The sequence below is a fragment of the Puma concolor genome, chromosome E2 (assembly GCF_028749965.1).
Source record: "Puma concolor isolate L17-30 chromosome E2, mPumCon1.1.hap2, whole genome shotgun sequence".
NCBI lineage: Eukaryota > Metazoa > Chordata > Mammalia > Carnivora > Felidae > Puma > Puma concolor.
In genome coordinates this window covers 47447715-47460548 of record NC_141681.1, presented here as the reverse complement: position 1 = coordinate 47460548, position 12834 = coordinate 47447715, and the positions used below count along the sequence as shown (strand labels likewise).

The following is a 12834-nucleotide window of genomic DNA, read 5'->3' as shown; positions in this document are numbered from 1 at the left end:
CCAAAGGTGACCTCAACCATAGTGGTATGTGCTTGTATTATCTATTTCATGAAAAATTGATAAAATATTTCAAATGATTTTCTACACGAAAAGCCAAAGTGTTCTGCACGGCCAAAACAATGATAATAACACCATGAGCAAAGGCCAAAGACAAATGACAAGCTGGGAGAAACAGGTGCAACTCCGACTGCTCACAAAGTTATAATCAGCCTGATAAGAGTTCTTAGAAATCAAGAAGAAAAACACCAACCTCCCAATAGAAAAATAAGCCAAGGACATGGTCCGTTCACCGAACAAGTGACACAAAAGAAATAACATAAAAAGATGCTTAATTGCACCCATAACTGGAGGAATGTGAATTAAGACTGCACAGCAATATTGTTTTTCACCTATCAGATGGGCAAAAATCCAGATATTTGACGATGCGGTCTGGTGGCGAGCCTGTGGGGCAACAGGCACGCTCACATGCTGCTATTGAGAGGGAAAAATGGAAGGCAAAAGTTCTCCAAATGACAAATGCATTTACTCTTTAACCCAGAAATCTTTGGAATATTCTTAGATACAACTGCACATAAAAAATGATGTATGTACAAGGGCAATTGTAGCCAGCACTGCTAGTGGTCCAAATGGAGCCTTCCTCGGCGCACTTACTCCCATCTGCTGGTTATCTGCAGTACAAATTTACAATATCTGGGCTATAAACTGTACCTTTGTACAGTGTACAACTCGCACAACTATCCACGGCAGCCCCGACTACAGCATGAGTTGTAAAAGCAAAAGACTAGGAACAAAGCAAGTGTCTGTCAACAAAGAATAATCAAATAAACTATAATATATACCTAAAGTGGAATACTTAGCACCTGTGAAAAGAGAATGAGGTCACTCTCTGATCTCCAGAATATATTAAGTGATATGGACCAATGCATGTAGTTCACTGACTGTTATGCAAGAAAGGAGGAGAATAACAAAATTGGAAAAGAACAACGCAAGGATGCAAAGGAAACTAATGCTACTCACGGCAGTGGGGAGGTGGGGGGAAGTGGGCTGAGAAAGCAGTGGGAGTGAGACGTCCCACTCCATACCTTGTTCCATTTTGCTTTTTAAGTCATGTGAACGTATTATTTATTCCAAAAAAAAAACCAACGCACGTTTAAAGTTACGGATTATAACTCTGTGAAACCGGGAGGATACTGAGCGGTAAGATGTGTACATCACATCAAATCTTGTTAACGTGGGAACCTCTGAACAGTCAAGAGGGATCTTTACCCGGTTCATCTTTTAAATTCACCTTATAACTCAACGTTTGTACCCATTTACCAACCTCTCCCTGTCTCCTCCGCTCCCAAGCCCTTCACACCACTCCCTTTTCAAGCCTCTGCTTCTGCGAATTCAATTCTTTTAAAAGATTCCACGCGTGAGTGATACCACGCACTTAGCATCACGCCCTCACAGTTCATCCGTGTTGTTGCAAATGATAGGCTTTCCTTCTTTGTAAAGGCAGAAGAATACATAATAGCCACTGTATCAGTCACGTGCACAGGAAATTTCCATACCTTGGCTATTGTGAACGATGCTGTAACAAATATGGGAGCACAGAAAGCTCTTCGAGATAATGGTTTTATTGCCTTGGGATATACACCCAGTGGCGCTGCCGGATCCTATGGTGGTTCTATTTTTTTTTTTTTTCAACGTTTATTTATTTTTGGGACAGAGAGAGACAGAGCACGAACGGGGGAGGGGCAGAGAGAGAGGGAGACACAGAATCGGAAACAGGCTCCAGGCTCTGAGCCATCAGCCCAGAGCCTGACGCGGGGCTCGAACTCACGGACCGCGAGATCGTGACCTGGCTGAAGTCGGACGCTTAACCGACTGCGCCACCCAGGCGCCCCTGGTGGTTCTATTTTTATTTCCTCAGGATCCTCCACACTGTCTTCCTCAGTGACTGCACCAATTTACATCCTCACCAATGGTGCACGACGGTTCCTTTTTCTCTGTATCTTTGTCCACACTTGCTCTCTCCTGTCTTTTTGGGACTGGTTCCTCTCACAGGTGTAGCTCACTGTATGTGTGATTTGCACTTCCCTGACGATGAGTGACATCGAGCACTTTTTCACGTACCTGTTGGCCATTTGCATGCCTTCTTTTTTTTGTAAGTTTTATTTTTAGTTATTTTTAAATTAAAAAATTTATTTTAGAGAGTGAGAGTGGGAGAGAGGGGCAGAGAGAGAGAGAGGGAGAGAGAGAGAGAGAGAGAGAGAGAGAGAGAGAGAATCTGAAGCAGGCTCTACGCGCTCAGTGCAGAGCCCAATGTAGGGCTTGATCCCACGACCCCGGGATCGTGACCTGAGCCAAAATCAAGAGTCAGAGGCTCAAACGACTGAGCCACCCAGGTGCCCCTGTATGTCTTCTGAAAAATGTCTCTTCAGGTCTTTTGCCCATTTTAAAATTAGGTTAAAATTGGTGACTTCAGCTCAGGTCGGGATCTCATGGTTCATGAGCTCGAGCCCCTCCCTTGGGCTCACTGCTGTCAGTACAGATCCCACCTCAGATCCTCTGCCCCCTCCCTCCCCCTCCACCGCTCATGCTCGCTCTTTCTCAAAACGAAAAATAAAAACATTAAAATCAGTTTCTTTGTTTTGTTCTGTTTGCTATTGAGTTGTGTAAGTTCCTCGCCTGTTCTGGATATTAACCCCTCATCATATATGTGTTTACAAATATTTTCTCTCTTTCCATAAATTGCCCTTTCGTTTTGTTGATGGTTTCCTTTTCTGAGAAGAATCATTACACGATTACGAATGATGTGTATTTGGCTCCTGCATGTGCTTCTTGGTTCTCTCACTGACTGGGACTCTCTCCCTGGACCTGCGTCCTGAGAGTAGGGCTGGGACTTGCAGCCACGAGCTGGAACCCAGGTCACGTTCACTATTTGTTGGACTAGCTTAAGGGATGAATCTGTGCTCTGGAGACAGACTGCCCGAGTCCTAACCCCACTTTTTGTCCATCGTGAGCTGTGTGACCCTGAGAGCACTCACTTCAGCTCCCTGTGCCTCAGTTTCCACTTCTGTAAATGAGGATAAAACAAGACCAAACTAAACAGTCCTTATCACTTAGGGTCGCTGTAAGGACCGCATGAACTAACTCACTGGTGCACATGACCCGGCCTAGAGTGAGAACGTGATAACTATCGGCTCCTCTTCTGGAAGGTGGAGGGCTCAGGAATGGCAACGATTAAGAGGCCGCAAGAGGTTGGCAGGGAGGGCGGGGGTCCCACGAGTGTGCGGAACAGATGCCCGAGGAAGCGGGCATCGCCGAGGGAAGGAAATGGCCAACCATGGCAGATGCCCGAAGATGACAGGGGGTGAAGAGGTCACTGGCCGTCTCGGTCAGGGTAGTTTCCGCAGAGTGACGGGGACCGCAGCTGGCAAGCCCTGAGTTGGGGAAGGGGTGGGAGGTGACGAAGGAGGGAGCAAAGGTAGACGGCTCTTGGAAGGCCTGGCTGAGGAGGAGGAGAGACACGGGAGGCTCTCCGAGGGCACTGGGGGACGGGGACACTTTATTTGTAACTTGGGAGACCCTGGACTTATTTAAATGCTTGTTGCATGGGCAGCAACTGTTGCAACCTCTGGATTAAAATAAGAAGCAGGAGTCTACACTGATATAAAAAATAAAGGGGCGCCTGGGTGGCTCAGTCGGTTGAGTGTCCGACTTCAGCTCAGGTCATGATCTCACACTCCGTGAGTTCAAGCCCCGCGTCGGGCTCTGTGCTGACAGCTCAGAGCCTGGAGCCCGCTTCAGATTCTGTGTTTCCCCCTCTCTCTGCCCCTCCCCTGCTCATGCTCAGTCTCTCTCTGTCTCAAAAATAAATAAAAACATTTGGGGCGCCTGGGTGGCGCAGTCGGTTAAGCATCTGACTTCAGCCAGGTCACGATCTCGCAGTCCGTGAGTTCGAGCCCTGCGTCGGGCTCTGGGCTGATGGCTCAGAGCCTGGAGCCTGTTTCCTATTCTGTGTCTCCCTCTCTCTCTGCCCCTCCCCTGTTCATGCTCTGTCTCTCTCTGTCCCAAAAATAAATAAACGTTGAAAAAAAAATTAAAAAAAAAATTAAAAAAATAAATAAATAAAAACATTTTTAAAACATTAAAATAAATAAATAAATAAATAAATAAATAAATGGGGGTGTCTGGGTGACTCAGTCGGTTAAACGTCCGACTCTTGGTTGCAGCTCGGGTCATGATCTCATGATTTGTGAGATCGAGCCCCTCATCAGGCTCCACGCTGACAATGCGGAACTTGCTTGAGATTCTTTCTCTCCCTCTCTCTCTGCCCCTCCCCTGCTCTCTCTCTCTCTTTCAAAATAAATACACTTAAAAAAAGAAATAAATGAACAAGGACAGAAAAATGGTACCTAATAAAGGAAGGGGCGCCTGGGTGGCGCAGTCGGTTAAGTGTCCGACTTCAGCTCAGGTCACGATCTCGTGGCTCCTGGGTTCGAGCCCTGCATCAGGCTCTGTGCCGATAGCTCAGATCCTGGAGCCTGCTTCGGATTCTGTGTCTCCCTCTCTCTCTGCCCCTTCCCTGCTCTCTCTCTCTCTCTCTCTCTCAAAAATAAATAAACATTAAAAAAAAAAAAGAAAGACAGAAAAAGAAACCCAGCATCCATCAGCTTGAGGCAGAATCACCAATGGATGCTGACCCAGGAGGGTGAGCAGGATATTTGCATTGTCCCGAGGCGCATCCTCAGCAGATACCAAAGGGAAGGACGGTACATTTGCAGGTGAACACCACCTGGACCAAGCGAGCCAAGCTACAGCCAACAGCGATAGGAAGAACCAACGTCACACGCCTCCCGATATGATGCACGGAGGACACATGACTTCTATGATATTCCTGCCAAAGATGTATAACCTGAATCGAGTCACGGGGAAAACCCAGACAAACCCACATTATAAAGCATTCTCTAAAACACTGGTCTCTGTTCTTCAAAAATCTCAAGGTCATGAAAGACAGAGACACATCAAGGAAGGGTTCTGGATTGAAGGAGGTTAAAGAGACAGGATGTCTAAATGCAGTCCCGGATCGGGTCCTTCGCAGGGAGAATAATTTCTTCACCGAGTGAAAACTGAACTAAGGTGTGTAGATAGCAGCATCATATCGATGCTAATTTCCTTGTTTTAATGTTTACTTATCTATTTTGAGAGAGAGAGAAAGAGAGAGAGAGAGAGAGAGATTAACACGATGGTGAGGGAAGAGATCGGGCAGGAGTAACGGTAGGTAACACGTCTTCGGGGCTCCCGTGTTCCAGGCGCTGTCCACACACCGTCCGCCTCACAGCAGTCCTGTGAGATGTGTTGTTATCCTAGTCCCATTTCACAGAGGGGGAAACTGAGGCTCACGGCAGACGAGTAACTTACCTGGGGTTCCGTAGGGAGAGAAGGCAGCGCTGGGTTGGGAGGACTGACAGGGCAGGTGAGTGGGCTCCTGGATGAAGCTGGTTCCTGCACTTCCCTCCTAAGAGCCTCATTATCTGACCTGTAATGGTCATTGGCGACCGCCTCCCCCATTAGACTACAAGCCCCGTGAAGGCAGGGCTGTGTCTGCCTCGGCCCCGGAAGAGGGCCCGGCATGCAGGAGAAATGCAGCAAGCGTTTCTCAACTGAATAACTGTTACCTATAATGATTATGATATGATGACTGTTAATGATAACAGAAATAAAGGTTCTCATTTGCGTTAATGCATTTCATCTTCAAAACAACCCGAAAGACGGTGTTATCCCCGCTTGACAGCTAAAGAAACTGAGGCTCACAGAGAAGTCTCTTGCCCGAGGCAGGCAGCCAGGCGGGGCATGGCTGCCACTTGGTGCCCCCACCCACCTGCCTTCCAGCACCCACCTTCTGGAAGTCCTTCTTGGAGATGAGGCCACGGGGATCGGTGACGTAGTCCTGGAAGGCCTCAGAGCCCACGATGTCCTTGAGTTTCAGGAACATGTCGAAGAACTTGAGGATCATCTCCACGTTGGATGAGGATTCCACAAGCATGTCCACCATCTGCCGGGCAATCATGCCATTCACCACGTTCCCTGTGGGCAGGCCCTGGTCAGTGTGGCTGGTGGGACCTCCTCTCTGGAGCCCCCCTGGGCTGCGCTCCTTCTCCAGCTCAGGAGCCACCAGGATCCCCTGTGCTGGTGGAAGCTTCCCTGGCCAGCTCCCAAGCCTCGCCTCAGAGGGCACAGCTCATTTCCTGATCTGCATCAGCATCATGTGTGAACCTGGCTGGTCCCCTCCCTGATAGGTGGGGGAGTCCTCAATAAAACAAACCGCGGCATAAGCTAACAGCAGGTCCCAGATGCCACGCCAAGTGCGGGGGGAAGTGTGTTACTATCCGTGTTTCCAGATGAGGAAATAGACCCAGAGAAAGTCACACGCCCAGGGTTACATCGCCAACGAGGGGGTGAGGAGGACTTGAACCCAGAGCTGCATGACCTCAGCGCTCACACGCCTAAGCCTTCCACTTGTCCTCTGAGGTCAAGCAGGTCCGTAGATGAGCAAGGTAGGCCAAAGTTAAGAGGGCAGGGAGAAGTGGAGACTCTGGTAAACGGATCCCACCCCTGTCTAAAGCAAACTGGCTTCAGCTTCTTTTTGTACTTTTCCATTCAATTTATTTATTTAGATTTAAAAATTTTTATTTTTGGGGCGCCTGGGTGGCGCAGTCGGTTAAGCGTCCGACTTCAGCCAGGTCACGATCTCACGGTCCGTGAGTTCGAGCCCCGCGTCGGGCTCTGGGCTGATGGCTCGGAGCCTGGAGCCTGTTTCCGATTCTGTGTCTCCCTCTCTCTCTGCCCCTCCCCCGTTCATGCTCTGTCTCTCTCTGTCCCAAAAATAAATAAAAAAAAAAAAAAAACGTTGAAAAGAAAAAAAAAAAAAAAATTTTTATTTTTAAGTAATCTCTACACCCGGCCTGGGGCTCGAACTCACAACCCAGAGGTCAGAGTTGCATGCTCCATGGATGGAGCCAGCCAGGCGCCCCTGTACCTTTCAATTTTAACATGGCTTCCAATTACATGAAACTTGCAACAGTGCAAGGGGACCCTCCTATTCCAGATTCACTGACTGTTTACATTTTGCCACATTTGCTTCCTAATTCCTGTCTCGCTCTCTCCCTTCTCTTCCCCTTCCCCTCCTCCCCCTCTATTTTTCCCCTGGGGCCATTCCAGAGTAAGCTGCAGACATGGTGTTTTTATCCTGAACATTTCAGTGTATATGCCTTAAAAGACAAGAACATTCTCTAATATAATCATAGCGCAGTCATCAAAATTAGATTTGACATTGATACACTTTACTTATTTAAGCCGGTGCAGCTGATTTTTTGCCATGCGAGAATGTGGACGGGGTGGGTGGGGGGAAGGGTCACCAAATCTTTCCAATTTTCATGAAAAGCTGGGAATCTGATGTTTAAAGGAAACCTTCTGATTTTTATTTACTTTTAAACGTTTATTTGTTTATTTATTTAATCTCTACACCCAACATGGGGCTTGAACTCATGACTCCAAGATCAAGAGTCGCATGCTCTTTCCACTGAGCCAGCCAGGCACTCCTTCTCTGCTTTTTTTTTTTTTTTTTTTTTTTAAGGAACCTTCTGATTTTTAAAAAATGCTTATTTGGGATTGCAAGCTGGTGCAGCCACTCTGGAAAACAGTATGGAGGTTCCTCAAAAAACTAAAAATAGAACTGCCCCACGACCCAGCAATTGCACTACTAGGCATTTATCCACGGGATACAGGTGTGCTGTTTCGAAGGGACACGTGCACCCCCATGTTTATAGCAGCACTACCGACAGTAGCCAAAGTATGGAAAGAGCCCAAATTTCCATTAATGGATGAGTGGATAAAGATGTGGTATGTATATACAATGGAATAATACTCAGCAATCAAAAAGAATGAAATCTTGCCATTTGCAACGACGTGGATGGAACTGGAGGGTACTATTCTAAGTGAAATTAGTCAGAGAAAGACAAAAATCATATGACTTCACTCATATGAGGACTTTAAGAGACAGAACAGAGGAACATAAGGGAAGGGAAACAAAAATAATATAAAAACAGGGAGGGGGACAAAACAGAAGAGACTCATAAATATGGAGAACAAACAGAGGGTTACTGGAGGGGTTGTGGGAGGGGGGATGGGCTAAATGGGTAAGGGGCACTAAGGAATCTACTCCTGAAATCATTGCTGCACTATATGCTAACTAATTTGGATGTAAATTTTAAAAAATAAAAAATAAAATTAAAAAATGCTTATTTACATTTGACTTCAGCTCAGGTCATGAGCTCAGGTTTGTGAGTTCAAGCCCCACATCGGGCTCTGTGCTGACAGCTCGGAGCCTGGAGCCTGCTTTGGATTCTGTGTCTCCCTCTCTCTCCCCCTCCCCCGCTCATGCTCTGTCTCTCTCTGTCTCAAAAATAAATAAACATTAAAAATTTTTTTAAAAAATGCTTATTTATATTTGACAGAGAGAGAGAAAGAGACAGAGAGAGAGAAAGAGAGCAAGCAGGGGAGGGGAGCAGAGAGAGCTGGAAACAGAATCGGAAGTGGGTTCCAGGCTCTGAGTTGTCAGCACAGGGTTCAGTGCGGGGCTCGAACCCACAAGCCGTGAGATCATGACCTGAGCCGAAGTCAGATGCTTAATCGACTGAGCCACCCAGGCACCCCAGGAACCTTCTAATTTTTAAAAGCTAATGACTACACATCAAAAACATTGAAAGATTGTAGGAGGATTATCCATTGCAACATTTTTTTGTAATAGCAAAACATTTTTTTAATTTGAATGTCCATTGACTGGGGTGTGGCTAAATGAATCACCGTTCACTCACACAATGGAGTATTATGCAACCATGGAAAGGAATGAGGACACTGAATCTCTGTAGAAAAGTCTTTGTCTACTAGTTAAAATGTCTTATTCATTAGCAGTAAATAATAGTTGTTTTAAGTCACTAAGTTTTGAGGACATTCCTGAGGCAGCAAAAGCTAAGTGACACATTTAACAAATGAACATAGATAACTATTAGGTACATACATTTTTTTTAAATGTTTATTTATTTTTGAGACAGAGAGAGACAGAGCATGAACAGGGGAGGTGCAGAGAGAGAGAGGGAGACACAGAATCGGAAGCAGGCTCCAGGCTCCGAGCTGTCAGCACAGAACCCGAAGCGGGGCTCGAACTCACAGACCGTGAGATCATGACCTGAGCTGAAGTCGGACGCTCAACCAACTGAGCCACCCAGGCGCCCCAGGTACATACATTTTAAAGAGTGTCCAGGCCACCCACCTTATTAAGATTTCCCCGGGAATTCACAAAACTAACGTGTGTACAGTTGGCATATAATAAGTGCTCAGTAAGGGTTTACTGAGTTTGGTACTGTGACTCCTTCATCAACCCATTGACCCTGACACGATGTGGGATGAAGTTGAAGGTTAGGGTCTCCTGGGTCTCCGAGGGCCATTCCCTGCTTGTCTGTATCTTTGTACCCTCCCCTTACCCACACCCGCTGGGCACTTACCTTCTAGTAGCGACAGCAACATCACCACCATGTCCTTCTGTAGGTCCAGCAGCTCCTTCAGCAGCTCGATCTGGCTCGAGTCCTAGAGACCCCACACCCCAACCATGGGATAACTGGTCTCTGCAGAGACGCCTCCCCACCTCCAGCTGCTTCCGCCCCTCCTGACCCACCCCATGGGGCCTAAGACCCCTTTTTCTCCCCCTCTTACCTCCGAGGGGACCCGACTCCACACATGTTCCTCGGAAGCAGGGGAAGGGGCAGAGAGACAAGATTGTGGGGGTGGGGTTGGCACTTTGGGGGGTAAGCAGGCCCAACGGGTGCTATGTGGGGGCAAGAGCTGGCGGACAAGGAGGGCTGGGAGAGAAGCTTGGAGCTGAGAGAGACAGAGAGGGGCACGTACTGGGTAGGGAGACACAGCTGGGGAGGGGTGAGAGCTCAGCACTGTGCCTGGTTTATGGTGGCTGCTCGATCCATGTTTGTTGAGTGACTATGTGATGGAAAAAGCGAGACTCTGGGTTCAGGAAAAAGGCTGGAGGACTCAGCCACATGCCTTTCGGTGAACAATTTGGGAAGAATGTGGGGGCACATTGCCTCCCTAGTCACAGTGCCTCATGTAGTGCCTACAGAAACTTCCTACATGGTCAGAGTTCTGCCTCATAGTCCCCACAGGTATTCTGTTGAGCTACATAAAACTGCTAATATGTGAGCATTTTTGACCCACCGAGTGGTCATTTCATCTGGTTCTACCTAATACAATGGAGAAGGGGGAAGGATGCTGGATAAAAGGCACGTAAGGCTCCTCTACCCGAATGCTCCTTCTAGAGTTCTAATTCTAACACAGTTCCAAAGCTCGGCATTCTGACTCTGAACTCCCAACGTTCCGGAATCTCAATCCAACTCTGTGGGTGCCCGTGGTGTGCGCCTGCCGGTGATGCACGAGGCAGCGCCCTGCTTCCGGTAACAACCCCAGTCTCAGAGCAAGTGGGGCTAACCCCTTTGCTGGTTTCACAGGTGGGTACGTGACCAGATCTGGCCAATCAGAGCCCTCCCCTGGCCACGGTGATTGGTTCTGGGATGAGCATGTGACCCAATGGTCCAAACAGAGAATCCCAAGTGGGAGCTCCGACAGAAGAGGGATTATCTTCCCTCTGGAGCTGTTGGGGGGAGGGGGGTGCATAGAAGTCTGGGGCACCATTTTTTTTCAGTCCGGGGAAGAGCCTGCTTGAGAATGAAGCCAGAGAAGGCAGATAGTTCAGCTGACATCACTCTAGGCCCTGGATCTCTGGTGTGAACTGATAAATCCCTCCCACACCCCCACCCCGATTAGGCCATCACTTTGCATTGGATTCCCAGCCCATGCAACCTAGCCCTAGTCCTTGGCTAATGCATCAGCACTGCAGGATGTGGAATTCTAGACTAAAATACCAGTACTCGCTAGACTTTGAAGATGACACCAATAACACAACTTCGACCGCACTGAAACTAAGGAATTGCATTCTAAGTTCAGCTCCTTTCAAAAAGTCAGGTGACAGCAGACAGGATTTCTGCCAGCCCCTGTGGCACCTTTGAGTAACTAGAAAAAGGCTCCCCTTCCTCAAGACGCTTCCTGCGGGGAAATTATAATACGGCGTACAGAGTACTGCCATCTGCTGGAACAGTTACATTTATGCCGTTCAGGATGCGGATGGTACAGCCTCGAATATGTTTACCAGACAGAAGCAGAGCATGAGGCACTGACCAGACTGCAAAGGGGCAGGGGTGATAGGGGAAGGGTACACAGGATTCTAGAAATGGGAGAAGGACTCGACAGGGACCTTACATCATGGGTGCCCGAGATGGGCGTCATCTGCCGCAGGCAGAATAAAGAAGCAAAACACTCCTTCAGCCCCAGTCCCTGTTCTAGAAAGACACCCCCTTTCTATCCCCAGGGAGGTCAGAGTCTGAGAGGACCTCACCCCGAGAAAAGAACACCAACCAATCATAGAGGAACTCCGGGCCAAAGGGGGCGGGGCCCAAACGTCAAACCAATGGAAGTGTGCATGGGAAACCAGCCGATTGGTGGTGGCAGAGGAGGAGGCGGGGTCATGCAGAGAGCCAATCCAGAAGGAAGATGGATTTGGCCACCCCTAGGGAACTCTTCTGGAACATGCCAGGGGGACTTGGGTGAGAAACTGAGTTGGAAGTGAGCCGCTTCGGGGATGCCCGAGAACAGCTGCAGGAAGAACAACAGAGGGTCTCGAACCTGAGCGAGCTTCATCATCATGTGGGCAAACACGTGCAGGAATCCCACCACGGCGTCCCAGAGGCGGCTGTGCGCCAGGCTCTGCTGGTTCCCGGTGCAGGGGCCCTGGGGGCAGAGGGCTGCAGTGAGCGCCAAGCAGGGCGCAGGGTGCGGGGATAGGGGGTGGGGGGGCGTCGCTCCGCCCCAGAGGGCGGGTCCTACCTGGATGTACTCGGTGAGGCTGTTGAACACCTGTTTAGCGACCGACATGGCCTTGGAAAAGTTCCTCTTGCCCTGCTCCTCAATGACATCCTTGCCGGAGTAGTACCAGTAGAAGTCGCTGATGGACTCCTGGGGGGACCGACGGGGTGTGAAGGGGTGCTGGGGCCAACCGGGGCCCCACAACCCCCCACCCAGGTCACACCTGGACGGCCTCACAACCTCACCTGCAGCCGCAGGAGGTAGTCCACCGTGCAGATGATGATGTTAATGGTGGTCGTGTTCCCTGTCTGTGTCCGTAGGTAATTTTGGAAATCTGGGGAGATGAAAAGCCATTCGTTCATTGAGAGTCTGCCGTGTGCTAGGGGAGGGGGACAGTGGGTCGTTTATTCATTTATGCAATAGGTTTATTGAGTGCCTCTTGTATGCCAGAGGCATAGAATTGTTCTTGTTAGTTTATTTAATAAATCTTTATCAAGTACCTACTGTGTGTCAGAGGAAGATGAGGATCATTTATTCATTTATGTAAATAACTATTGAGGGCCAACTGCATGCCAGATATGGTGGAGGGTCAGTCATTTATTCATACATCCCCCCCCCCCCCCGCAAACACCTTTCTTGTGCACCCACAGTATAGCAGGGGAAAATGGAGATTCAGTCTTCCGTTTCCAAAAATGTTTATCGAACACCTACTATGTGATGGGGGAGATGGAAGATTGGTTATTTTTTCATTCATTTATCCAACAAATATTTACTGAGCACCTAGCCAAAGCCAGAAGAGATAAATATCTGCCATTTCTTTTGTATATTTGTTCAATATCTATCTATTTATTTATTTTTAAC

The 12834-nt window shown here is 48.3% G+C and overlaps 1 protein-coding gene across 4 annotated transcripts in view; it reads right to left on the bottom strand.

Annotated features, from left to right (window-relative positions):
* Positions 1-12834, bottom strand: part of RYR1 (ryanodine receptor 1) — a 117391-nt gene that overhangs the window by 21278 nt on the left and 83279 nt on the right. For all 4 annotated transcript variants that reach the window (XM_086689675.1, XM_086689677.1, XM_086689676.1 and 1 more), the window contains 5 exons: positions 12219-12307; positions 11995-12123; positions 11794-11898; positions 9552-9633; positions 5888-6075 (listed from right to left, as the gene is read on the bottom strand). In XM_086689675.1, the coding sequence (XP_086545801.1) occupies positions 5888-6075; positions 9552-9633; positions 11794-11898; positions 11995-12123; positions 12219-12307 (593 nt within the window). The remainder of the gene's footprint in view (positions 1-5887; positions 6076-9551; positions 9634-11793; positions 11899-11994; positions 12124-12218; positions 12308-12834) is intronic.